General features: G+C 44.5%; 5 protein-coding genes across 7 annotated transcripts in view; 2 read left to right on the forward strand and 3 right to left on the reverse strand.

Moving 5' to 3' along the window:
- Positions 1-847: 847 nt before the first annotated feature.
- LOC101770093 (annexin D3) lies at positions 848-2,605 on the reverse strand. The gene is made up of 5 exons (XM_022824691.1): positions 2,186-2,605; positions 1,850-2,077; positions 1,547-1,759; positions 1,373-1,462; positions 848-1,287 (listed from the first exon to the last, which is right to left on the reverse strand). Exons 1-5 carry the CDS (start codon positions 2,570-2,572, stop codon positions 1,084-1,086), a joined length of 1,122 nt encoding a protein of 373 aa, XP_022680426.1. The 5' UTR covers positions 2,573-2,605; the 3' UTR covers positions 848-1,083.
- Positions 2,606-3,300: 695 nt separating this feature from the next.
- Positions 3,301-5,877, forward strand: LOC101770488 (F-box protein SKIP5). The gene is made up of 5 exons (XM_004958520.3): positions 3,301-3,515; positions 4,312-4,456; positions 4,531-4,609; positions 4,741-4,799; positions 5,351-5,877. The coding sequence occupies exons 1-5, from the start codon at positions 3,401-3,403 to the stop codon at positions 5,712-5,714; spliced, it is 762 nt and encodes a 253-aa protein (XP_004958577.1). The 5' UTR covers positions 3,301-3,400; the 3' UTR covers positions 5,715-5,877.
- Positions 5,878-7,683: 1,806 nt separating this feature from the next.
- On the forward strand, positions 7,684-11,904 carry LOC101770900 (E3 ubiquitin-protein ligase SINAT5). Its single transcript, XM_004958521.2, has 4 exons — positions 7,684-7,867; positions 9,680-9,904; positions 10,321-10,707; positions 11,187-11,904. The coding sequence occupies exons 2-4, from the start codon at positions 9,704-9,706 to the stop codon at positions 11,505-11,507; spliced, it is 909 nt and encodes a 302-aa protein (XP_004958578.1). The 5' UTR covers positions 7,684-7,867; positions 9,680-9,703; the 3' UTR covers positions 11,508-11,904.
- Positions 11,905-13,598: 1,694 nt separating this feature from the next.
- On the reverse strand, positions 13,599-14,732 carry LOC101771295 (uncharacterized protein At5g39865). Its single transcript, XM_004958522.3, has one exon. The coding sequence runs from the start codon at positions 14,555-14,557 to the stop codon at positions 13,928-13,930; it is 630 nt and encodes a 209-aa protein (XP_004958579.1). The 5' UTR covers positions 14,558-14,732; the 3' UTR covers positions 13,599-13,927.
- Positions 14,733-24,129: 9,397 nt separating this feature from the next.
- LOC101771965 (protein CHROMATIN REMODELING 5) overlaps positions 24,130-27,504 on the reverse strand; it is a 14,640-nt gene continuing 11,265 nt past the window's right edge. For 2 of the 3 annotated variants that reach the window (XM_004958524.4, XM_004958523.4), the window contains exons 26-31: positions 26,787-26,939; positions 26,520-26,697; positions 26,257-26,438; positions 25,473-25,820; positions 25,283-25,394; positions 24,130-25,164 (exon numbers count right to left, since the gene is read on the reverse strand). In XM_004958524.4, the coding sequence (XP_004958581.1) occupies positions 24,680-25,164; positions 25,283-25,394; positions 25,473-25,820; positions 26,257-26,438; positions 26,520-26,697; positions 26,787-26,939 (1,458 nt within the window). In that variant the 3' untranslated portion in view covers positions 24,130-24,679. The remainder of the gene's footprint in view (positions 25,165-25,282; positions 25,395-25,472; positions 25,821-26,256; positions 26,439-26,519; positions 26,698-26,786; positions 26,940-27,504) is intronic. The other variant, XM_004958525.4, reaches the window with a different exon arrangement.

Raw genomic sequence — 27,504 nt, forward strand, 5'->3', positions numbered from 1 at the left:
GTGTCCCGGGGGGACCACTTTTTAGTCCATTTAGTCATTTAGCTACCCCAAGTGACTAAATGATAGAGGGGGGCTAAAGTTTAGCCCACAAGATATAGCTGGGGTGTTTGGGAAGCTTGGGGGCTAAAATGGACTAAAGTGGGGGTGCTAAACTTTAGCGAACAGGGCTTAGCAAACACGCCCTTAGCAAACAGCAGGTAACGCTAACATATTCACACTAGCGATGCGTTGAGTGGTTGAGTCTATTCTAATTCAAGAGTACGTGAATATACAACGTGACAAGGCTTTGTGTTCGCCAACTTACCGTTTTTCATCTTACTATCCTCTCGATCAAGCAAGGATAGTTGGTCAGCAGCATGTTAATGTTTTGTTTTAGGTTTTCGCATCCTCAAGTGTTAAGTTTGTTGCGGTGGTTTTGCCAGCAACTATCTTTGGTTAATGACTAGTCTATATGTGATGCGGGAATAACCACTCCTTTTGTATGGTTACGATGCTAATAAGGGAAGAGGGCTATCAAGGTCAAGCGGAAAAAACCATCTATACTTTTTTTTTTTTGCAGGAAGAGGGAAAGGATACCAAGATTAAGTGAAAGTTCCCACCGTCTATGGATCTCTTCTCCTGATTTACTTCCCGCTCGGGATCATTTCATACTTAAATTTAATTTAGAGAATCATAAATAATCACTTCTCACGATGAATAAAAATAGACGGAACTCTGCCAAATAGGATCCATAGTATGTTCGTCTGGACGTTAGATACGGGAATATACTGAAGAAATGTTGCGGATGGTCTCGTCGCGATCCGACAAATAAAGGTCGTGCTGATTTTAAAAAGATTAACATATCCCATACATTTGACAGGTGGCCCATCTATTTTCATGACCCAGCAGTCAACGGGGGATTGAAGTCACTGAAACCTCACACATATCACATATGACATATGTCAACACGCGATACATATACTTTTCTTTTAACCAATGTGAGCGTGATAGTACGAACTTACAGTCCAGGAACGGTATCACACCCGAACAACATTTCTTTTTTGCACTGAAAGTGGACAGGATGCAGGCGCGGGGGGTCACTCTTCAGTCTTCACTGCCTACCAAGGCCAGCAACATGTCCCTGTAGCCGAAGGAAGTGTCGCCGGCGACGTCGAGGGTTACGGCGCTCTTGTACCTCGCCATGTACTCCTCCTTGATCCGCTTCATGTCGATCTCCGCCCGCGACACGATCACCCTGGTGAGCAAGTCCTCGTACGTCCCCACCCCCAAGATGGAATACCTGATCACCTGAAAAACAAGAGCACGACGCCCTGGGTGTCAATGCCATCTCGACAGTTCATCATCTGCTCGGGTCCCAACTTCTTCGACATACCTGTGCAAAGTGCTTTTCAGGCGAGGTCAAGCACCAGACGGCGCTCTTCAGCATCCTGCCGAACTGGCTGCTGCATCGGCTGTTGATATCCTGAATGGACGAACACGCAGCTGATTAGCTGAAGATTCAACTCAGAATGTTTGGAGTTTTCAGTACTTGCGTCCAGCTCAGTACCTCAGCGATGTCTCTTCCTTGATCCTCCTTGTACTGCTGGAACGTCGCTCTGAGCTGAGACTTGCTACGGGTGCTGATGATCCGGACGACTTCATTTCCGTGCAGTTGCTTCTCTCTGATGGCTTCTGACAGCTGAGCCGCCTCCAGCTTGGCCACATCCATGTCGACATGCTCTCCGGCGTAGCGGTAGGAGCTCACAAGGCTCACCAGCATCTGCATGCAGAGGAGAACATCGACGCTTGAAGCCTAGTCCTTTTTCTGAATTTCTGGTGAAAGTACCATGCACCCATGGAAGGAATTTACCTTCTTCAGAGGTTCTCGGAGCGCAGGAGAAGATGCGACATCTTCCTCGATGGAGCAACTGAACAGTTTGAGGTAGATCTTCCTGACGGCCAAGAGATGGTCTGGGGTGGATGCGCACGACACTTCGATCAGCACCAGTATGTAGTTTTCATCCTTCTTCTTCACTGCTTCGTGAACCAGGTTTGCGTCTCTTTCAGCCGGATCCATCGTCCACAAGATCAGCGCTTTCTGAACCATGAAAGAAACAAAAATATTGGCACAAAAAGGGGGAAAAAAGCATCGGAAGTTCAGAACACTGCCGGCATTGGATCAACCGGACCAGACAAGCAGTCTTACCCAGAAATCGACGGAGAGGAGGCAGTAGTGTCGGGAGAGCTTGTAGCGGAAGCAGTTGAGCAGGGGCTCCCGGTAGAGGAACGCGTAGGCGCGCCGTATCGCCGCCCGCTGCGCCGCCGTCCGCCGGCACAGGATCCCGACCAAAGCAGCCTTGTCCGCCCGCCATCCTGCATCGACGGACACGCAAGGAGAGGTTGCCGACGCCGCGTCAGTTGCAATTGCAATGCAAAAACGGAAAAAAGAACTGACAAGAAAAAAAAAAAGCAACGGAAATAAAATCCATGGCCTGGCTGCGAGAAGCTGTGCATTGCCTTGGAGCGCCTTCCTCAGGCTCTCGGCATCCTCGGAGGCCGTCGGCGGCGGGCTCGGGACGGCGACGGTGGACATGGCTCCCGATCCTTGGGCGGCGATGTCGGTGAAATGAAGGTACGCGGCGAACAAGGGGATCGGATTTTACATATAGTTTTATACTGGGAACATATAACTTTATTCGCTTAGAATTAATATATCTTCAAACAACTCACGCATGATGCGATGGCCAATCGGCGCATATCCATGCACGCTACGTACACGATTACATATCTTCGTGGAACATGCTTCCTTGCTCATTAAGTTTTTCCTCACGTCTAAGCTTGTTTTAAGGGTTCATCTGCTAAGCTTTAGCAAAGTCTTGTAAAGATATACTCGTAGGGTCGTAGCAGCATGGCCGAAAATCATAAGTAATATACAGGCTACGAGCCTACGGTTGGTACTACGTTTCTTAAAGGGATCAACAAAAATAATGGAGCACAACGCCATGAAAGCTTTAAAGCGATCTCGTGGCCTCTCCATTTCCGTTTTCAACTGATTTTTTTTTTCTTTCTGAACTCTGTAGCAGCAGCATTCACTAGCCTAAAAAGATGAAGAAAAAGGGACCCATTAGGAGGCATGGCCTCGTGGGCCTTGTTCAGTAAGATTTGGGCCTGATCCCTGTATGTGGGCTAAAAATGTTTTCCGGCCAGGCCATGCAAGAAGCTAGATTTGATGGCCCGAGAAAAAGGGCCGGAGTTGCACCCGATAGCAGGTGAGGCCCACTAGGAGGAGAAAAATCAGGGCCATGACGTGCGTGAGATTCTGAGATATCCCGTGCTCACGCCGTCGCCGACCTACCACCCTTCACGGTCACGGCCGGCGCCGCAAGCCGCAGCCTGGCGGAGGGGACTGGAGAAAGTAGGAATGGGGAAGCGCCGGCGCGCAGCGGCGCCGGTAGGGGAGGAGCTGATCTCGCCGGTGAACAGCCTGGACGACGGCTGCCTCATGCACATCTTCAGTTTCCTTAGCCCAATTCCAGGTTCGATTCGCACTTCTAATCTTACGCTTCCCCCATCTACCTAGGAGGAACAATCAAGTGGCTGATCCGTAACCGCTGGGAAAACACCTTATTTTCCCTATTCGTGGTGGAATTGCCGAATTCGGGCGGATGCCGAAGGTGCAGGGTAACGGGTCAAAACTAGATTTAGACTCTTTCTTTTAACATGGACATAGATTTTTTGTGTGGAAGATCTGTTGAACTGGATAGTAATTTGATGCGTCAGGGTGAAAAATCTCTGTAGATGCTTGTGCTGTTCACTTGAATCGATGTAGTATTATGCCCCTAGTTGGGTGCAGTTATGCAAGTAACACTGTGGTTTTGGGTAATGTATGATAGACGTTCCCGTGGTTTATCGTGTAATAGTTCACTAAAAAGGGTAATTTGAGGTGTATCTCTGTTGTTGTGCAAATTGGTACGATTTGGGAACAGTGTATTTGGTTCTGGCGTACCATATATTTAGAGACTGAGGGAACTTTGATCTTTGTTCCACTTGACACATGCTGTCTTATTGTAAAATGTAGCTTTGTCTCAGACGATCTTTTACAAAAATTGGAGTTTGAGATGGTTATTACTTAGTATAGAACTAGGTGAACATTATTGTGGAATTTTTCTTTGTTCACAACTCAATTGATTTCAAGTTTTCAACCATTCAAAGTTGATATGTTTGAACTTTGAATTTCTCTAGCTTTTAGCTGTGGTGGTCCTTGTAATATTTATTTTCTGTCATTTAATTTAAGATGAACTTCTTTTAGCAATTTCATTGTTGAACCTGCAGATAGGTATAACACCGCCCTCGTTTGCCACAGATGGCGCTTCCTTGCATGCCATCCTCGGCTATGGTTGCGTGTTGAGAGGCCAATCAGAGATGTGATGGAGCCTGGAGTTTATCCAAATCTTGAGGCTGCCGTTTCTGCTGCTAGGTTTGTTTTTCTCTCTTTGAGTTTTCATTGTGGATAGAGGATCTTATGGCTGATTTCCATGTACCTTGTTGAAGGCCTGGTGACACCATTCTTGTTGCGGCTGGTGGTACCCATGTTGCATGTAACATCCAAATAAAGAAGACTATTTGCATTGTAAGTTTTGCCTTCCATGTCCCTGAGCCCTGAAGATGTCAACACAGATTTGATCTGACGAATGCTTCCTGCACTGTGCACGAACTTCTTTTTTTGTGGGTGCAATTGTGAATCCATTTTGCTTCCATCAGATTGGTGGGGGTGAACTTCCCGATGATACTGTATTAACCTGTTCACGTGGCTCTGACAAGTAAGGTCTTTTCCTCTGTGGCTATTTTTCTTGTCTACTGTTGCTGCTTCTTCCTAATCATTTCATAGTGGCACTATGGTGGTCCATAGATTTAATACGGTCATGTTTCTTAACTTCCAGTAAATTGCCTGTGAGGTTTCATCTTTAGTAAACCTTAAAAAGGCAATGCTTATAAGGTTTCCTGTAAATTTACATCGGCAGCATGGTGGTTTGCTTATATTGACACAGCGATCAGTATAATATAACCGAATCTATACATTCATGATTTATGTGGTGCTGCAGTAGTGGAAAGTAAAATTTACCATGATTTGTTGCTGTATGCTTGCTGTAAGGATATTAATTCAACTATATTGGAACCTTAGCAGTTTTTGTCTGCATGATAGTTGAGAGCATGCTGTTTGTTGATCTCATCTTTTCCCATCAAGAGGTGTTACTGTAAGTTTTGTCTACTTCAGGAAATGGTGAACTTGCAAAGTGTGATGTGGTTCTGGTTACGTTCTGTACAATCTATCAGTCTTACCTTACCTTTCTTTGATTGGCCTATCAAACAGCGCATTGGAGTTTCTATCGACATGCAAGATTGCAAATTTGACTATTAGAGCAGAACTTGGATGCTGCTTGCTGCATCGAAGCGGTAGATTGACCATTCAAGAGTGTTTGCTGCAGTGTGAGCAAAACCCTCTGGACTATCTGTCCTTTCCAATAATCAGCACAGCAATAGAGTATAATTCATTTCCTTCCCTCAAGGGGCAAGGACATGGTGTAACCGTTGTCCGCACCCGGATTGAAGGGGGTGCGAAGGCTGTCAGGACAAACGGAACACTTGCACTGCAGCATGTGCGAGCCATCTATTCCCGCAGCTCTGTTTTCTTCTGGTTTGAAGTAGGAGAAAAGGTAGAAAATGCTGTACACTAGTATTATGATGTTGTATTCTTGTATCTATGTCACCCTAGTGTCTGGTAAAGTCACCCTTGTATTCCTGTTTGTTGTAACTTTTATGATAACCGCTGCTTTTGATTGCAAAGGAACATCTTGCTGTTTGGAAGTCAATCTTGAAGAGTTTAGTGGAGTGTACAAATTCACGGTTGCCATTGATAAAATTTTCCCCAGTTTTTGGATCGGCCGCTCAGGTTATTGATTGGATGGTTGTAATGTTTATGTCTTGCGCGTTGGATGGCGTTATTTGAACGAGGACAGGCGGGGGACCAATCTGGCTTTACCCTGCAAGTTCTACTTAATGCATAGCTCTGTTAACTTGTCCTGTTGTGTTGCTGACTGCTGAAGCGAAAAATCAGATACCGGTGTACTAGGATTTACAGTGAAGTTGTGTAGATCCCTCTGTTTAAGGACGTTTGGTTCAATTTGTTTATTTTTAGTCCGTGTCAAGATTCGAAGACTAATTAGGAGGACTAAATATGAGTTAATTATAAAACTAATTGCACAGATGGAGGCTAAATGGCGAGACGAATTTATTAAGCCTAATTAATCCATCATTAGCAAATATTTACTGTAGCAACACATTGTCAAATCATGGATTAATTAGACCTAATAGATTCGTCTCGCCGTTTAGCCTCCACTTATGTAATGGGTTTTATAAATAATTTACGTTTAATACTTCTAATTAGTATCTAAACATTCGATGTGACGGGTGTTAAAAATAAGCCAAAGTAATCAGCCTTGTTCCTAATTTGGGAGTGGCAAAATTGGCATTTTGCTATAAATGCGCAACTGTAGCATTTCGTTTGTATTTGTGAATTATTGTTCAAACATTGACTAATTAGGCTCAAAAGATTCGTCTCGCAAAGTACAACAAAACTGTGCAATTAGTTTTTAATTTCATCTACATTTAGTACTTCATGCATGTACCGCAAGTTTGATGTGATGGGGAATCTTCTTTTTGCATAGTGTTAAAGTTGGGATTTTGGAGGGAAGTAAACCGGGGCCAAACGGGGCCTTATTGTACATGTGATATAGCAGAGGAGTTGGGTGATTCGTTGTTGATCCGTGGGACAATGGCTGACAGAACATTTCATTTTCTCCTGCCCTGATACAGTTGCAATTGAAGTCCATGTTGATTAGTTACTGTTGGCCATAAATGCATAATTGCTCAGGCTGTACACAGGCCTCTGTCCTGTTCTTGGTACGATGGTCGATGGGTGGAAGAGGTGCCCCAAAGCTGGTAAATGTGCGCTGTAATTTGTCCCTTGTTACCGCTTTGCTGAATGTTAAGCAAATGTTAATTAGCAGAGTAAAAAAAGAAGAGTGAGGTGAAAGGAGGGTGGATCCGTTCTAGTTAGTCGTGACGTTTAATAGAGAAACTTGTGGGGAGATTGACAGTATCAATTCAAAACAAGTTGCAACGGTTGTCTCAGGCCACTGGACCATTGGACAAATTTACTACTACATGTTCACGTGTAAATCTCCGGCAAAACAATCCGTTCCTGTTGTTTCTTCTTTCTTGGAACGGCATGCTTGATTGGGTAATTCGAATCCCCGTTGTTGTTTGCTTTTTCAGTCTCTGGATGTCCACTCTGCTAAAGCTGACTTGTCTTCAGAATTGCCAAAGCTGAACTTCCACTTTCAGTACCGTCACTGCAAAAGATGTAAAGCTCTCAGCTTTCAGTTTTTTCTATTATAATCCTAAGTGAATATTCTTCAAAATGTACTATCGCAAGTGTTTTCAAGACAATTTCATTTACCCCGCTCCCCATTTATTAAAATCTAGAAAATGGAATAAACGATTTTACCCTTGATCTCTGCATCAAGCAGGTCCACATACTGTATTTATGAATAATACTCCATTTTAAAAAAAAACTTGTCAATTTAATTTAAAGCCCTGCTTCCAAACCCCGAGGAGGTAAAAGAAGGCCACCCGTAACTTTCTCTCGCAGAACTCGGGGGAAGTGAGTGAGAGAGAGAGAGAGAGAGGTGGGGGCAGTCCTTTAATTCGAACGCCGTTGCCTCCTCTCTCGAGCCCTTCTCCTTGGCGTCACGCCAGAGCCCAGCCGCCGCCCGGAGATCGAATCCTCTGCCCTGGCATCCTGCTCCGATCGCGGCTCCCCTCTGAGGTGATGCATTGTTCTCACTTGGTTTCGTCTTGTTGCTTCTAGTGGGGTTTCGGAGGAAAGGTTGGCGTTTTTAAATCTTGGGACGTTGCAGTGCTCCTGCGGTTCTTGTTCTTTTTTGCTCAAAAATGTGAGCGTGAGATCAGGAGTGCGGGCGCCTAGAGCGCGCGCGGTGGTTGCGGATTAGGGTTCAGGTTCCTTCTGTTTGGGGAATTTTTGCCGCTCTGGGACTGATCGGAGTATTTTCCTAGTAATGTCGAGATGCTGGGTTTATTGATTAAAACTGTTTTCCCCCATTGGTGTTTGTATGTATTAGCTTAAATGTTAAATGCACCGTAAGCTATAGTTGGTTACCCGTCAGGCCGTCACATTTTGGGTTGGGTCTCTTACTCTCTTGGTGGCCGCATCTGAGAAGCTCTGTTATTGTTATTCTTTTCTTAGTTTTAACACTATGATTTATACATGTGAGACTTTTTCTTGTTTCTAAGAGATTATATTGGATTTGGTGTTTTATTTTTTGGTTCTTCGTAGGCATATAAGCTCACCATTCCGTTTCTGTGCAATTATAATAGATCATCAATTTCATGTGCCTAAAACTTCATGGAATCTTTTAGGCTCAGGCCAGTTTGCCTCGGTTTCCCTTCCCTAAATAATGAAGACTATTAATTTCTAGCATGATGTGCTCGTTCTCTAATTTGAGTTATGATGCCAATATCTTTCTGGCAACATGTTGCCATAATTCGGCTGGTCCGCCATTTCTGTATGCCCACTGCCAAAATTCAGGGTTTCTGTCAACGGGCAATTATTAGAGATCTAGCAATTCTTTAGACGAAGACTCGAGGAGGAAATAAGCTTTATGTGATGAACTGTCCTTTTTGGGGGTATTCATTGCAACTGTAAGTAGCTGCTGGTCTTCTGCTTTTGGAGCAATACAAGGTGTAGTGGATGTTGATGGAAGTGGCAGTGTGGCACACTTTTCCCTTTCATTCTCTACCACTCCATCATTTACCTCTACCACCAACTTTCCCATTACACCTTTGTGCTCCTTACTCCTTAGAACCGCGGTCTTCTTGTTCCTTCAGGGAGTGAATTGGGCCCAGATTAGCTGGCGTCCTTTCCAACTGAGCTCATGGCTATGGATGGATAGCGTAGTTTCTCTTTAATTCGACCTGTGAGCAAAATATAGGTCTAGGCATCTAGTTAGTACCTTCACTGAAAAATTGATTCAAACATGTATTCAAACCACAAAGGAACAATTGTCTGGAAAATTTCAACTGAATGCACTCTGGAGTCTGGACTCTGTGTTGGTTAAAATGGTTACTTGAAAGTCCTGTGAATATACCAGGTATCATGGCCCTTTCCCTGTGTGTAGTAGTAACATATCACTGGCCATGTTTCGAGTGCATGAGTCTTCCCGGTCAAATTGTTGCTTTTGAAATTCTTGCTTTTTAAATTATCATTTTGTTGGGTCAAACTTTCAAAGCTTCATAAAAGTCCAAGGCTCCAAGCCCATGAAGTGCTTATGATTTCCATTTTGTTAATGTGGTCTCTTATATAACCTTTATGTGGGGTCAACAACATTACTGTAAGTCTTAGCTTTTACAATACTCTTGAAGCGTTGTCCAATTATATCATGATTCCCTTGGGATTGTGCGCCCAGCAGGAAGGTTATGTGCTTCGATTAGGCAATTATTTATTGTTTATTATCTTAAAATACTTCTGCGGATGAAAATTTTGCTTCTAATTTTTAAATATCTTTTTGTTGACTTGTATGCTTAACATCTTTCCCTCCTGCTCACTTTTTTCTCCAAATAGGATTCTGTACCAATAGGCATCCCCATGGCATCAGTTACTTATATTGATGATAGCCATGCTGAGGTTATTGATCCTCCAAAGAATGAGGAGATGTTGGATGTCACTGAACTTGTTGGTGAACATATCCAGCATTCACCGAAACCAAATGTGACAAGTTATGGCAATGTGCGTGAGCTACTGGAATGCCCTGTGTGTTTGAGTGCCATGTATCCTCCAATTCATCAGGTACAACTCTCACTCAACTTCAATTACATTTTGTTAGCATTTACTTGTAATATTCTGTATTTGTTCTAGGCTTTTAACATGCCATGTGTATGTCAGTACATATGACTATTGGGAATTTGTAGCTTAGGCAGAGTTGAGATTTTGAGGATATGCTCTCCTTTCGAATTACATTTTACAAAGCAAACATTAGCCAGTTAGTCACTGTTTGAAATAAAGCGTAGACACTGCCGTTTCCCATTTTCATTTTTCACATTGTCTGTGATATGACATATACATCTTTTCAAATGTCTTTTTGGAGGAACTGATATTTTGTAGGGTCCAGTATATTAGAGCTTATCTGCAAATTCTTAAGCCTGAATAGGAGGTTGAATTTGTATGTTTGTTCTTTAAGAATGTTTTCAAATGTGTTTGTGCAGTGCTCCAACGGACATACTCTGTGTTCTGGATGCAAGCCAAGGGTTCATAATCGTTGCCCAACATGCAGGCATGAACTGGGTAACATAAGATGTCTTGCTCTGGAAAAGGTGGCTGCATCACTAGAGCTTCCATGCAAGTACCAGAACTTTGGGTGCTTGGGCATATACCCTTACTATTGCAAGCTGAAACATGAATCACAATGCCAATACAGACCCTATACTTGTCCATATGCTGGATCTGAATGCACAGTTGCTGGTGACATTCCATATCTAGTAAATCACTTGAAAGATGACCACAAGGTTGACATGCACAATGGAAGCACTTTCAATCATCGTTATGTTAAATCAAATCCTCATGAAGTTGAGAATGCCACCTGGATGCTCACGGTAATGCTCTCAAATCTCTCTAATTTACGATCCTGTCATGAAGTTCATGTTTTTGCATTTTTTTTACATGTACTGATTGACCTGGATCTTTCTCGGTATAAGTTCATGTCACTAGGATGCCATAATTTTTAACATGAGATCTTTACCGATCTCAATCTCTTGGGTAACTTTGTATATATAGGTTCCTATGATCTGGTTTTAGCATTAAATTTGTTTCCTTTTTTATTGTTAACCAAGCGCACATTTATAAGCACGCTAGTCAAAATGCTCACTACCCAAGCAAGTGCATGCTTGCCATCATCAACTCTATCACTCATGATACTCACCACTGACAGAAAGTGAATGCTTGCCATCATTAGCTCATCGCTTGTTTGGGTAGGAGAATATGGTTCTACAACCTTTCAAAGCCTGTCTTGTGTTGTGGTTTCGTTTTCCATGGTAACCCGTATGCCTTAGCTAATCACAGAATCATCCTCCAGGTTTTCAGCTGCTTCGGCCAGTACTTCTGTCTGCACTTCGAGGCATTCCAGCTGGGCATGGCACCTGTCTACATTGCCTTCCTCCGGTTCATGGGCGACGACGCTGAAGCTAAGAACTACAGCTACAGCCTTGAAGTTGGAGGCAGTGGCCGTAAGATGACATGGCAAGGCGTCCCTCGGAGCATCAGAGACAGCCACAGGAAAGTCCGGGACAGCTATGACGGGCTCATCATCCAGAGGAACATGGCCTTGTTCTTCTCGGGTGGCGACAGGAAGGAGCTCAAGCTGCGGGTCACCGGGAGGATCTGGAAGGAGCAGTAGCGAACTGCAAGAGCTAAATGCATTGAGTTGCTCTGCTTGGTGCCCATGCATGAAACATGGATCCATGATGAATCAGAAGTTCAGAACTGATGTCTAAGGGAATCGTAGCTGTCAGAACTTAGGACATGGTAATATCGTAGACTGCATTAGTAGCAGGTAGTTGGGATCTATTATTTGTGGATGGTTAACTTGTGGTGCTGATGTAGTAGAACCAAAGGCAAGTCTCTCTTTGCTTTGAACCTCTCTGGAGTCTAGAGTGAAATGTAAATGATGTAGCTGGGTTTTTTTTTTCTCTCTGTATGGGACTCGTTCTATGCCAGACCCACCATTGTCTCTGGATTCTGGAGATGAACTAGCAGTAATAAATCTGCAGCAGCTAAGTTTTTCGTGTTGATGAGATCAGAGTGCAGGATTGAACTGTTGAAGGATGATCGATCGTGCACGTTGGGTGAGATTCAGACGCTGCGCAATCTGGAATCGGAGTTGTTTGCTTAGAGGCCACTCACTGATGAGCCCCGTCAGATGTAACAGAAGCAGAGCTTGAGCATGAGCCCCGTCAGAAGTACCCCGGGAACTGGGAGCGGTGGGTCAACGTGGCAACATGGCCACATCTAACTATGAACATGTGGAGGAGGAAGACACATGGCCTCGTGAACAGACACTGAAACTTTTTCATGGAACCGTGCGTGTGACGCCGATGCGGACTCGGATTCCAGCAGGCTCCCTGAGCCATCGCGCTGCTGTCCCCGGGAAACGGAGCCACGAGGCCGTCCGGTCCGGTCGCGGTCGCCGTGCGCGCCCGGCAGGCCGAGGCCGCTGGGTACGCGACCGGCGAGCGGAAAAATGCCCGTGTCGACGGCCACGGGGCAAACGGGAACACGCGCGCTCTCGGCTCGAGCCATCTGGGGCGGAGTTCGTGCTGAACTGAACCAGAACAAGCATAACGAAAGACAAATGCAGCTACAAACAGCCGTGGATTATCGACGAACTTGATCAGATATGCTGTTGACCTGTAGATGGGATAATTTGAGACTGAACAGAGCTGCTATCCTCGCCTTTCCTTTGATCATCACAAAACAAATCATATGACCGCGTGCGAGTGGATTTTGAGTTCCATCACATCATGTGAGGATTATGCATTACCAATTCCACAGGCTTCAACATTTCAAGACAAAAGTAACCACCGAATATGTCGATATAAAAATCACATCATTTTCTCACAAGTTTGTATTTGCAAATCAGAGCATAACAATAAACATTTTTTTTTATATAGGAGGGGGTGGGGGAACTCCCCTCTGAATTTCGTTCTTCCGACCTTTGGCAGGTCAATAAAACAGTTGCCTTAGATGATTTTCAGCAGGATATGAAAACAAGTCCGAAGCACCTACGGAGTAGTATAACATAACATCGAACCTTATGTTCCCTGAAAGCATAGTAATGGATTTAATCGTCTCTTTTTTTCAGTTCCAGTGGCCATTGGCCAATAGTCAAAGAACATTCAGATTTGCATTGCACAACATAGCCAGATAACTGATTTTGTACTGAGTATTCTCCTTATTACATGTTCTCTTCAGTGCTTATCATGTTAACAAACTACCTTCTTCAGGTTCAGGGAGGGTCCAATAAACTCCAGTTGCGTCAATCAACAAGTTCTTCTGAATGAATTGATAAAAGAATCCTAATGATTTCATGTCTGAGCTCCCGCCGCAAAGTTACATTTATTCAAGATTAGTGCCCTACCATAAAAGAACCGAAAAGCTGGGCGTATGTAAGTTATAAAAGGAGCTGAAGGACAACATGATAACAGTTAAGGAGCTTTATATTAGTTATTGCAAAAGAAAAAAAAAGGAGCCTTAAGTTAGTACAGTTGGGTCAATTCCTTTGTCTAAAAATATACTAGTAGTTGGATCATTTCCAGATTACAGTTGTTTTGAGTTGCACGCATGTAGAGCCCATCTACTATTCAGATTTCAGAAATGAAAATGTCTTTCTGAAATTTTCTCAGTTCTCAGCTAAATAGAACTTCAAATCTCCAACTAGTTCAGCAGGAAAGATGAGAGGAAACCAAGAGCTGGACAAGAGATGAAGAAATTGAGCACCCCAAAGGCAAACTTTAGTATTTACATTAATCGCACTAACAGCAGTGTCAATCTTTCATACATCAGATCAGATACATATACATAGAAGCCCAGTTCTTATTCTCCAATCACCATCACCATATGGCAATTTTGCAGCAAGGAGTCGAGAACAATATGTTCTTCTCCTTCATGAGCAAATCCGATCTTCAAAATGATCGGATACACACAAATCCCACGCCATGAAACCCGAAGGCCCCTCTTCTCTTTTTGTTGATTCTACAACCTCTAATCCTTAAATTAGTAGCATGAATGGAATGGGAAAGATCGCGTCTCTGTTGGTGATCAAGAACAGCAGTTAGCGCAGCGTACCAATCCGTTCTCGTTGCACTCGCCGCAGCGGACGACGCGGTCCTCCTCCTCGACGAAGACCTTGCGGCTGCCGCCGCAGCCGATGCAGGGGACGAAACGGACGCCGCCGCAGGCGTCGCAGACGTAGGCCGGATCCTGGCCCGCTGCGCCCTCGAGGAGCCGCCGGAGCTGCCCCGTCTCGTGCAGTTGCCGCACCTCGTCCGCGCCGCCGACGAGGCGGCCGCCGATGAGCAGCTGCGGGAGCGAGAAGGCGCGGCCGCGCACGGCGAGCAACGCCTGTAGATCCCTGCGGAAGGCGGCGTCCATGGACACGTCCCGCTCGTCGACGGCGACGCGGAACCCCCGCAGGATGGCGCGCACCGCGGAGCAGTCCGTGAACGTGCGCCGCACCCCGCGCAGCGACGTCGTGTAGAGGACCACCGCCTGCGGCCGCTGCGCGCGCGGCTCGTCCGCGAGCTGGCTCCGCCGCCACTTGGCCGCCGACGCCCCCGCCGGCCGGTGCCCCTGGTGGTGGTGGTACGTCAGCGACCGCGCCAACTGGAACGGCTTCTTGCCGCAGCTCCCGCCGCCGACTCCGGCCGCGACGCCGCTGCAGTCTTCCATCTCACGCGACGACGGCGCAGCACCAGCTGCCCGCGCCGCCGTAGGAGAAGGTGAGGTCAGGTTCTTTGGCTATGGCGGTTACCCGGACGCGAGGAAAGGGGGAAGAGGAAGACGAAGAAAGCGAGTTGTGGAAGCAAGCGAAGCGAGAAATGGAATTCGCCGTGGGGAAGGTGGGGTATCGGAGGCGTATTTAATATTTTTTCTTGTGGTGGTGGAAATTTTGACGGCGTTCTTGTTGGTTTTTTTTCTTGGTGTTGGTTGGGTGATTAGCAAGGTCATTAGGCGGTGATTAAATGGTATTAGTACCAGAACTGGTGATTATTTGGGTGGTTAATTATTGTTATTAGCTGATTGGGAGCTGGACATTGTTTTGGGTGATTAGTAATAACTAATTACCTTTTTTCTGTTTGTTGTTGCTTAATTTTGAAGAAATTGTTTCTTTGGTTAGTTTTGGGTGGTTTGTTAATCTCAGTGGGCTTTGGGTGTTGGGGTTGGACCCGTTGTAGGCAGCTGGGTGAAGTGGGCGGGCGTGACTTGCACAAACGGGCAGAGGAAGGTTCCTGAACGTCTTGCCACTCAGCTAAACGTGAGCCTGTCATTTTCCCCGTCTTCTTTTTCTTTCCCCCTTTCTTTACGCGAACCACGAATTTTTGTTATACAAACAGAGTAAAAATTGGCTACATTATTCTTCATTTTGTACGAGCGACATTTATCAAGCGCTTTTGAAAATAACTGGAACTGTAATTGGGCACGGGGCACGGAAACATTTTGACAGTTTTCAAGTACTCCCTCTATCCCTTTTTATCTATCTCTAAAAAACCATGTTTCCCTCACAAACCTTCTTCTCGAGCGACAAATAATAAGGAACGGAGGGAGTACATACATACAGGCATGGACATTGGGCAGACGGCTAAACCATGTCCAAAAATACCTCAGGTCCATGGCAGATGATACTTCAACTTACCGTTAAAGTTGGAAAAAAATCTACATAACCCCCTCACCTATTGCAAGAGTCTACTTGACCCTCCAAACTACAAAATCAGATATTTTACCCTCTAACTTTGCAAAACCGTTTATTTGCCCCCCTTTCCTGGTTTTACACGGTGGTTTTGCTATGTTGGCCCGCTGAGGTGGACGTAGTTGTTGATGTGGACCGCTAACACGTGGGTCCCACTCATAACATATAATAAAATAAAAAAACTTTCTCTTCTCTCTAGCTATCCAGCATGTCGTCATCTTCCTGGAGTTCCTCACTTCTTCTCTCTCCCCGTACAGGAACACCAGACAGCAAACAGCAACCGGCAAAATCCGCACGTTTCCATTCTTCTTTGCCGGCACCGGCGGTTAAAATAGGTCTCCCTCTAAAGCCTCTATCTAATCCACTCAATTTGAGGGACCCTTTGCAAATCAAGTCATCGGGAGCTCCAATCCTCCGCGTTGCGTATTTCTTCGTGTTCAAGGGTGAATCCATGTTTGCTGCAGCTGGGAGCTAGTCACCGCGGCCGGCAACTGCTTCGATTCGAATGACGTATCCCTTCTTCCACTCCATTCCTTTCCTGTCGCACTGACCTTCCTCCCCCAAATCTGCTGTGAGCGCGAGCTCGTGAACGAGGGTGGACGAAGAGCAGAGCCGCAGGCAAGCAAGACGATGAGTGAAGGGCGACCCAGTGCACCACGGCGAACTGGTGGAGTGTGGTGCTCAGATTCGTGAAGACCGTGGCGGCCTGTGGCTCAACGGTGCCGCAGCCGGCAGGGACCTGGCGGACGGTGACGACAGCCGACGGGGATGCGGCGGCGACACGGTGGGCGGCTGCATGGCTTTAGGAACGCGGTGGTATTCGGGAAAGGCGGCTTCAGCTTCGCGGGTCAGCAGCCGGCAGGTGTCCGGCTTGGGAGATGGCGACGGCCGGCTTCCTCGGTGCCTGGAGGCTCTAGTTGCGGAAGGGAAGAAGCGTGCGCACCCTTACAAGTGGGACCCATCTGTCGTCAGATCCACGTCAGCAATTCGGTCCAAACCAGCAAAGGGGTTAAAGTAAACGGTTTTGCAAAGATGAGGGGGTAAAATACCTGGTTTTGTAGTCGATGTGACACGTGCTAAAAAATAAGTAAAGGGAATCAAACGCCCCTTAAGTAGTCTGTTTGCAATAGGTGAGGAAGTTATGATAGACTTTTTCCTTAAACTTGCAAGTACTACGTGTCTACAGCTTGAGAAGCATAACATCCCCCACACGCATTGCAAATGCTGGAGAGCATAAGCTCTACAAGGGAACAATACCATGGTCCTGGATCATGGACCAACATGGACGCATGCATCTTCATAAGTTCTTGCTTTTTTGGGCCCAAATCATCTGGCATCCTAGCTGTTGATGATCAATGCCACTCCATGATCGATTAATGCGATGCGTGTTAGTACTAACATGGATTTGATGGCGCATCGTTGGCGGTTGGAGCTTCATGTCTCTCTGTGACGGGAAGTGAGTAATGGACACACAGAAATTTAAATTTCATTATTTGGTTTACTTAAACATATTGATTGTTTTTAATATTCAAAGCAAAACAGTGTCCAACAATTTACAGAGGAATACCCGAGATCAAAAGGGGAAAAATAGAATATCTGAGATTCAGCGTGGAAGGTGTGCTACAGACAGAGTTCAGAAGGCAGCGAACTGAAAGAGCTAAACACACGAGCGACGAGTCGACGATGACTGCAAAATTGACATAGAATATGCAACTGTCACCAGATACAGAAGATGAATTCTTTTCTGACGAGACCTTTGGCCTGTTGGTTTTTTATCGACTATGGTTGATTCGGTCGTTTCACGCGGTTTGCGCTCGTTATACTTTTCAAAGAGCAGGAAAGTTTTGTTCCCCCCCCCCCCCCTGCACTTACTGGATCAGATTCTGAACCTGCAGAATTTTGTAACAGCACTAGGGGTGTTTGGATACGAGGTGCTAAACTTTAACAGTGTCACATCGGATGTTCGGATGCTAATTAGGAGGACTAAACATGAGCTAATTATAAAACTAATTGCAGAACCCTGTGCTAATTCGCGAGACGAATCTATTAAGCATAATTAATCCATCATTAGCAAATGATTACTGTAGCATCACATTGTCAAATCATGGACTAATTAGGCTTAATATATTCGTCTCGCGAATTATATTCCATCTGTGCAATTAGTTTTATAATTAGCCTATGTTTAATACTCCTAATTAGCATCCAAACATCCGATGTGACAGGTGTTAAACTTTAACACGGTGTTCCCAAACACCCCCTAAGGATTCCTGAATTCACTTGTTTTTGTTAAGCTGTCCATCACACTGGGTAAAACTCGACCAACACGCGTAATGCCATAGTCAAACGTAAGATGCCTGAGAAGCCCTGACGTAAGCTCATATATCACTGTCCGTTGGGAATAGCCTTGACATTGTGAGCACTTTTCATCCATAGATCCATTACCATCTTGTATTTGGAGGTAAAAACAATTGTTCCATTTTCGGTTAGGAAAAATGCAGCAATAAGAGTGTACCTTTTACTGCTCACGGAAAGAGGCCTTTTTCAACCATTACCATCTTGCATTGTGAAGCAAAAAGTGCTTATTTTTGTTTTTTTTGAGAGGAAAAAAGTGTTTAATTTGATCCATGGTACTAGCATTCCATTGAAAATGAAGACCGGACCTTTTAATCTCACAAAGATGACTTTTGCAACAAGAATAATAGATTTTACATCAACGAGTGAAAAATTCAATGACAACAGTCACTAATCGTTGTGCAGAGCACACAAACATGTTTCCATGTCAATGGAAGGGACTAAATTCTGAAAAGTTCTTTCAAGATCCTCTACGTCTTTATCCAATTCCAGCAGAAAGCAAGAAAGGCGGCAAAAACATTCCGTCCTGCAACGAGAAGAAAATGCTTACGAAAGGAGTAAGCTAGGGGTTTGGCACAAATTGGAGTTTGCCTTGTGAGCAAAGCTACAGGAACCGAAAGTTATTTGAACCAAGAGGGCATCAATAGCAACACGAAAGATGCAGGTAATGTGTCATTTCAGATCAAGTGGTAGGTTATGCAGCTAAAGCGAATATGCTTTCTTTTCACTAGTCTTCAGACTCAAGTTACCATTACATGGCAGTGTGCCGTCTCTATGATTATTCTTGCAGACTATGACTGTTCTTCTCATGTTATTCAGATGCAAAATTGCAACCTGCTGAACCTACTAATGAGTACGAGTGATGTGATATTCAGATACCATGCATATATCTGCTACCAACAAACAATTCGACAGTGTCACACAAGTCTTGTACGTCTGCAGGCTAACCGATTCAGAGAGATAATCTGATAAGGAAATCTAATCTGCTCTTAGGCTGCTGTTTTTTCAGAGAAAGATGAGCCATCAGCTATCAACTTACCATCAGCCGGTCCCGGATAAAGTGCTGAAAGAACATGCCAATGATTACTGGAAGGCAATCACAATTTTCAGACCAACGTGCCACAACAAGTTACCAGCAACGGCGTCTATAAGCGATGAACATTCTCGCGGCACATCAATCAGTTGAGCCATGCTCTTCCATACCTCTCCGTCGAACTGTTTCCTCAGGATCATGGGCCATGGTGCTCCATGCCTGCCTGCCTTGTTGCAATGCTTGTTTGGTCGCCATCAGTTCATGAGTCGTCAACGTCTTGATACCGACATCGGTCAAAATGCTACCTTCCTTCTCGATCATGCCTCGCTGCTTGTACAATGCATATGGCCATTGCTGATCCATATGGATCATATCGAGCCCTGCCTGCTGCACAAGCAGTTCTGTGACCTTCCTTCTCGACAAGGGCAACAAACAGATGACAGTGACGAGTCATGGTCCTGGAGATAGGAAGGGCCTGGATGGGGAGCGATCGCTGTTCAATTGCAGGAATTGCCCAATGGCCAATGAACAGCAAGGCACCTCAGAATTCAGATCCAGATGATTATCGTATTCATTTTCAGATTCTGTGCTTCGAAAGTTCAAATATCTCGCAGCCGCTGCATCTGATTGCTGCATCCTGCAATAACCAGAGAGGCAGGAGGAATCGAGCTGCCTGCCCGCAGGTCGTCGCTGTCCTCTCGTACTCCAGCGCGGCCGCCAACGCGAGGCGCCGAGGCAGGACCTTGTAGGAAGCACGGAGAGAGTTCAAGCGCTGGGTGGTGCGTGTTTGTGCGGTGTTCAGATCCGGCGGGGAGCAATGGCGACGGCGGAGGCGTATGCCTCCCCGTCGGTGTCCCCGGGCGCCTCGTCACAGGCACCCTCCGCCGAAGCTGGTGAAGACCTTGGAGCGCCCTTGTGCCGAACGGGTAAGAATACAAAAGGTGCGGAGGCGGTGGAAGCCTCCAGGCTTGCCGTCGTCTCGCCGGGCGGCGGCCGCCAACGACCGGAGGAGGAACGCCGGTGAGATCAGGAGGTCTCGCGGCTTACACAGAACCGCGGTCAAAAGTTTTTGCAAACCAGCCCCTCATTTGGATCGCGACTATTCTCTGCGATCCAAATATTTACAAATACCTCCTAACTTGGATCGCGACTATTCTCCATGATCCAAAATTTACAAATAACCCCCAATTTAGAATCGCGATTATTCTCCGCGATACAACTTATTTTCAAAATAACCCCTTTTTTCGTTTTCGTTTCGGCTGTTAGCGTCCCTCGCTCTTCCATTGCTATGGATTTGCCGCCGACGACGACATGGGTTTGCCGGAGACCCGCAGCCGGTGGTGCATTCGAATATCTCAGTCTCGATTCCGCTCATATTTTCTGTCCCCATTCTCCTCTTTTTTTATGAAACAAGAGGGGAGGTACCCTGTTGATTATATATAAAAAAATTTAAAAGAGTACAAATTACAAAGGTTCAAATCATGAAACCCAGAAGGTGTGAAAGAAAATAAGAAAGATTACAATGTGTGCTCTAGCCATTGAGATATGGGTTCTTTCCAAGCTTCCTTTACTCTATGAACAATTAGAGCGTAGACTGATTTGAATCGAAATGTGGTTCCTTGAATTGTTGGAGAGATGTTCTTAAAAATCCTAGGCCATCCAAATGCTCCAACACATGATGACTATAATTTCCATGAAAAAAGGAACTTGTAGTTGAGCTCTGAAGCTTTCCAAAATGGAGTATGGCTCAAGTTGCAGATCAGGAAATAAATTTATTTGTATCCAGCACTCCTGTGCAAAGGGACATGCTAGTAGAAGATGAAAAAGAGTTTCTTCACTGTCATTGTCACGGGGACATAACACACAGGCATAAGATGGCAAGGTCATGTGTTTTCTTCGGAGGACATCACGTGTGCTAAGTCTGTCCTTTAAGACCAGCCAGAAAAACACTTTGTGCTTATTTTGACACCTTGATTTCCAAAGCCAATTAAAAACCTGATGAACCTTAAGATATTTATAAGCCTTAGATGAGGAGAACAATGCATTTCCCCATATGTATGTCCAAGTATCTGAATCATCATCAGAGAGGGGCAAATCTTCTAGGTCAGCAGCTAGCTGAAACAGCTGATTGAAAGCTTGAGAGGGCAGTGGTTGTTGTAAATCCTCAATTTGATATGCTCTTTGAAGTGTGATGTCCCTCTTCCTGGTGAATGAAAAAAAGCTGTGGATAGACTTGTGCTGGAATCTGTAATTTCTATTGGTCATACCATAGTAAGCATGTACTGCCATCCTTGACTGTAACTGTTGCCGGACCCTTAAATTTATCCAGCAATTTGATAAATGTCCTTCTACCAGAAAGAGCCTTTTTTAACCTGACCTGGTAGCTTGCCATCAGCATAGATTTTTCCCATACAAGTTAACCCAAGGAATATCTGCTTTATTGAAGAATTTATGCAGATATTTAAGAAGTAAGGCTTCATTTTGTGTTTTGAGATTAAGGACACCTAGACCACCTTCTTTCTTTGGGAGAATGACCATCTCCCAAGCAGCTTTGGGTGGCTTCTTATTATTAATATCAGATCCCCTTCAAAAATAATATTTTTTGTATTTATCCACCTATTTGTAAACTGTTTTTGGTAGCAAAAATGTGCACATGTGGAACATCGGCAAAGCAGTGAGAATGGAGTTGGTCAATTGAAGCCTCCCTACCTCAGGTAGGAAATTTGAAGTTGACAGTAATCTCCTTTCTGGACACCATAAGAATGAATTCTTGAATTCTTGGTTTTGTCAGACCTAAAGGCAGCCCCAAATAAGTGAAGGTAGTGTGCCAATTGAGTATCCGAACAGTTGAGAGAGATTTTGTATCCGCCGCTTGAGGTAAAGACCGCGTCCAAATTCAGTTTGCCGGATTGGGATTGGGAATTGTCAGGTTCTGATGTGGCCTAGGCCTGCTTATCACGGATCTTTGCTTGCCGCTTGCGTCTGTTGAGGTGAGATGCATCAAGCCATGAGGGTTCGAATTGGAAGATTGTGTCCTGTGAGATGCATGTTTTGGGAGTGACAATCTGACAGCGAAATTGTAACCTGCTTCCCGCGCCTGCTCTCATCAGCCGGTCCCCATGATCGATTTGAGTTTACAAGAGAATCAGCATAGCAAAGTGCGGCGGCGGCGAGGAGGGGCTTCCGCGCCAGCGCTCCGCGCCAGCGCACGAAACCCTGGTTCATCCTGCTCAGTTCTGTAATGCCCGGTCGCCTCCGCGTCGGAGTATCCTGTAACCCAACTCCTAATAACCTATTCACGATTTTTTGTTTTTCCTTTTTACTAGTACTTCAGAATTACAATTATTTTGGAACCCAAATTCCTACAAACGAACTCCACCTAGCAAGCAGCTTGCAGCTCTCTGCTCTCAAGCCTGTGACCAAGGACGCCCAGCTCCCATTGCACAAGAACAAGATAGAATCTGGAGGAAAAGGAGAGGGAGAACAGGATAATACTGAGTGTGGACTCTCTGCAACGCCCCCGTTTGAAAGAATAGAAAGAATGAAAGATATACAAGAACATACACTAGCTATGCAAATTTATCCAATCTTGTCTCATCTTAGGAGGGATGCATATGCTAGAGAATAGACCATGTGCATCGTGTAGAAAAATTCGTACTGGATTACCGATGTACAGGAACATGTGAGTACGCACGCAAAATTGACTGGCGATCTGGTTCAAGATGAATCACTCCGACGACACGGATGAGCGAGCGCTCCTGAGGGCGCGCGCGACGTCGTAGGCGATGGCGAGGAAGGATGAGACCCAGCCGCCGAGCATCGCCAACACCATCTCCGCCAGGGACACCTCCACCCTCCATGGCACCATCGACAACCAGCTTGCGCAACGGCCAACGGCAACTGCTCTCTCTGCAGCCAATCCGATGGAAAGAGGCGATAAACAGATTCAGCAACGTTTGATAGAAAATATAATGAATTAGAGCGCGTGTGTAGGGAAGAACCTGTCTCTTGGTCCTTCAATATGCCAGCATCTTCTTCTCAGTAGACTAAATCCTAGCCATCCTCCAGGAGTATCTAGTCTCCCAGGGCTGCAAGCAAGAAAGCTTGGGCAAGTAATATAAGCAGGATCAGGATTCAGGACACGACGATAGTGACAATCAACCATTCCTTTCACCTCTCAAGTCAGTAGCATAAAATATCTCTCCACTTCTATTATGTTGTACTAGCTGCTTCCGCAAATATCTGCAGTGGTTCTATCCTAGTGATATGCCAAATAACCAATTTAAACAATCGACGAAAGAAGAGGTTGATCTACGAGAGGATTAGTTGAAAATATCACTAGATTCAAAATACAAACTAAAAGATTATAAAAAATGATTTAGGAAAATTGGGAAGAAAAGCAAGCGCAGCTTGGATAGGTCAAGCAAAGAATTTGGGAAAAGAGGAGAGAAAAGCAAGGGCTGCCTCGAAGGAGAAGACATTCATCAGGCCAACGTAATCTGACACGTCGGTCCTCACTCATTGAAGCACCTCAAACAAGATGAAAGGTACAGTTTGTTCCTGGTGTTGCAACAGATAAATTTGGATATGATGACGCCCCAACACTTAAGTCACCCAGACATCCAAATTGTGCGTCAGAGGCTTCAAAACACAAGCACGAGGCGCCGCCGCCTTGCAGCTTGAGCAAGAGCAATACATTCGTAACTTGACCTTCTATACATAAAATAATGGCGCTACCATTATCAGTGTTCGCTCATCATACAGTGCTAAAATTTCCAAGGAGACATCATATAATATTACACGAGAAAATATCCTAGCCGATACTAAAAATCACAAGTGGGCAGCCATCGTGCAACTTCCAAAAAGTTTGCCTTAGCCAAATGACTTGTAAAAGGGACTTGGATCAGCTGGTTCACCTGCACCGTAGATCATAGATTCAGAAGACATGCCAAAATGTAAATAAGAACACTGTAGTATCAAACAATTAGTTGAAGCGTATATAACAACCCACCTAGTTCTAGCCATTCAGGATAGCCGCGCCACATTCAGAAATATCTCCGCAGAAACAGTATGTGAGCAATAGAGGTATACAACAGGACGTTTCACCTCTATTTACAGAAATAGGAAAAAAATTAACACATGCTATGCCTGCTGCAACCATTTTGTTGCTTTGAAATGAGAGCTACATGCTTTCTTTTGCTCAGTTACATCAACACAGAACATAAACAGGAGAGAAACATTGATGGGAGGGAGGGGGAGAGAGCTGAACCATATTTCATTATATTGCAATGCAACACATAATACATGTATGAAGATTGAACTATAGATCATTGTTGAGATTAACTTTTCTAAATGAACCCAAATTTCTATTAGATGACAAAACTGAACCAACAAAACTTTCTCAACTCTTCCTCTTGGTAGGTCACAAGCCACCATGTATATTTGTTTTGGTTGTTTTGGTGAGATGGTGTCAGAAGGATGTTCTGTGTACAACTGTAAACAGTTCCGCGCATCACCTCTGGAGTCCAGGCATAACTTTTGAGGCACAGAATTCAAAACTGCGATCCTGTCAGGTTTGGCTCCTTATTCCTTTTTGTTGTGCAAAAAGAATTTCAATTCCGATGGAGTTCAACCATTTCTAACTACACGGAAGCTGACAATCCTTGGGAACAGTTATGCCTAAATGGACAAGGTTGTTTCCATGGACTACTTCCTTCAACTACAGCAAAGGTCCATGCCCAGCAGGAAAATGACTAGGATGAACACCACGTTTTGGCCTTTCATTACCATACCGTCTCATTTCAACTGGACCCCAGCCAAGAATACCAGCAGAACTACCAGGTTCCTGCAACCTATTTCCATTTGTCATCATTGGAGGAGGTTGATACAGAGACTGAGTGTCAAATTGGTTATCTGGGTCAGCCCTCCGCCGCCGCTTCCAGGCTTCGGAACTTCCAGAGTTCTCATTATTATGGAAAGACTCAGAAGTGTACTGGAGAGACCTAGTTGGCCTTTGGTTTCTCGAAGGATGAAGCTGATTTGAGGTACCTCCCTTACTTGGAGGATTCGATGTGAAATTGCCACCATGGGATGGGCCAACTCCACCTTCCACATCTTGACTAAGTTTCAAATAGAGATCATGCAACTGCTCCCCGGACATATTTGAAAAGGTTGCAACATAATTCCATAACCTCATGGTCATGCCTGCAAGCAACACAATAAGTTAGACAGTATCTATCAAGGGATCCAACCATACGCCTTTAAAAATTCTCTGCACAATTTCTCAGAGAATGATTGCGGAGAAGGGAACAGATACACTTACGGGAGGAGCGACTAGACTTACGGGATTGCCTGTATGACTCACTGTGTTGCCGGACAACCTCCACAATTTTGTCCCCAATTATCTGGAGGTACTTACGAATTCTCGAAAGAACCTAAACACAGTAAATTAAAGGTAAGATTTTGGTGGAAGGGCAGTTTAAGAATATACTGCCCATGGAAAAAGCAAACACCTTTTCCTTTGGGAGGTTTAAACTTGTATTCTGTAGCCTATCCAGGCGCTTCAAAGTTTCCTGCTCCTCATCTAAAACTTCAGAGCACCATTCAAGCCACTTTTCCTCCTTGTCCAGACGATATTTGGTCTCAGCCTCTGATTCAGAAATTTCACCTTCTTCTCTTGCTTCAGCTTCCACTATCTTGCGCTTCTGAATTTCATCTTTATTCAACTTATTGTCATCCTTTTCTTGGGCATCCTTTTGCCGGCCTCTCATTGATCTAGTTCCACCACTGTTGTCATTATTGACTGTCTGACGGGCACCTGCTTTGGCTTTTGAGCTCTTACCACTAAACTTGGCATATTCCTTGAAACATACAACAATTTGTCAACAAAATAGAATGCAAATCTTGTAGTAAAATATAAAGACATGGAAATCAAGATGAAGCATCCGTTTATGCTATTTTAAAAATAAATCTCATACATGGCTCCAAGCAACTAAAACATGTCAAGCAAACAAATAAAGAAATTGCTGGATAGTTTTTTTTCTCAATTGCCATATCTGCCACATTAAAATGCATAAAATATATAAACAGTTGGATTATACGGAACTACTGATGTTGGGGTATTCATTTATACGAGTCCATAAAAATTGCATTCTCAAGGTAACACATAAGTGCCACTTCACTATCCTATGACACATTGTAGGAGTTGCATTGTAATTTGCATAACTGTTACCTGAGAGACTGTAAAAATCCAAACTAATTTATATGGTACAAACAGGCACAGGTGCATAAGAGTACCTTTTGGAGGAGAGCACTAGCACGATTATCCAAGTTTGGAGCGCGTGGTAAAAATGTCTCTCTTTCACCAAGTGTTGCTGGTGCAATTTTTGTTGTCAGGCCAAGCTTTGGATCCAACCGTATTTTCTCCCAATTCCCGTAGCCATACCAATGAATTCCAACCATCAATCTAGCATCATCAGCTGAGACAATACAAAAAAACAAACTATCAGAGCCTATATTTTTTACAGAGTTTCCAAAAAACTAGGTTCAAATGCAATTACTTTCAGTCCATCCACAGCTTGCTGACCACTGAGGCTTCTTGTAAGGTAACTGGATCCGATATTGCTTGATTGGATCTTTGTAACGTGCAATTCGCTTTGCCAAGAACTGAAGCTCTTCAACACGAGCCAGCAATTCATAGGGCTTCACAGCTACACCAAAAAAATCCAAAACTGTGCCCTATATTGGACGTGCAAATAGAACTTAGTAAAGGTGGAGAAGTCACAAAGTGCCCTTTACAGTTAAGGAGAAGGGTAGACAGTTGTTACCTTGATATCTGTGTTCTCTTTAACTGCTTCCTGACAACCATCAATCAGCAAATCAAACAGCTCTATTTGTGCTTCATGCGGTGCCTTTGCTAGGACGCCACCAACATCATCCACAATTAAATCAATCTGGGTTGCATTCCCAAATTTTTTGACCTAAAAGATTCACTTATAGGGTGAGAGGTTTATATGTTGATTCACAAACAATTCAATGCGACTCACATATTTTACTTGAAAGCTGAAGCGCAACCAAAAGTGAAATGACTAGCTGCTTCAATGGGGGGTGGGGGTGGGGTGGGGGGTAACTGCGGTGTAATCAGTTTTTTTTCACGAAAAAACTTGCAAAATCAATATACCATGGCTTGATATTACATTAAGATAAAGTGGACTAATATATACTCCCTCCGTCCCAAATTATAAGTTGGGCTGAATTACCAAGCCCCATAGGTCATAATGAAATTTGCATTGAGGTTGTTATCATTTCATCGAAAGATAATTTAATCGCAACACCATGCAAGAATTAATCAAAAGACATATTTGATCATAACACCATACATGAATTAAATGTTGCGGCATGTCTTTCAACAGTGCTATGTACTGTGTTTCATTTCATTATAAATCTGATATGACAGTTTTATAAATTGCGTGAAACTGTCTAATGAGATTGGCCTTACTAATGTGCATGCGACACTTAATTGTATTTTTCTTTTCTTTTTTCAAG

The sequence above is a fragment of the Setaria italica genome, chromosome II (genome assembly GCF_000263155.2).
Source record: "Setaria italica strain Yugu1 chromosome II, Setaria_italica_v2.0, whole genome shotgun sequence".
NCBI lineage: Eukaryota > Viridiplantae > Streptophyta > Magnoliopsida > Poales > Poaceae > Setaria > Setaria italica.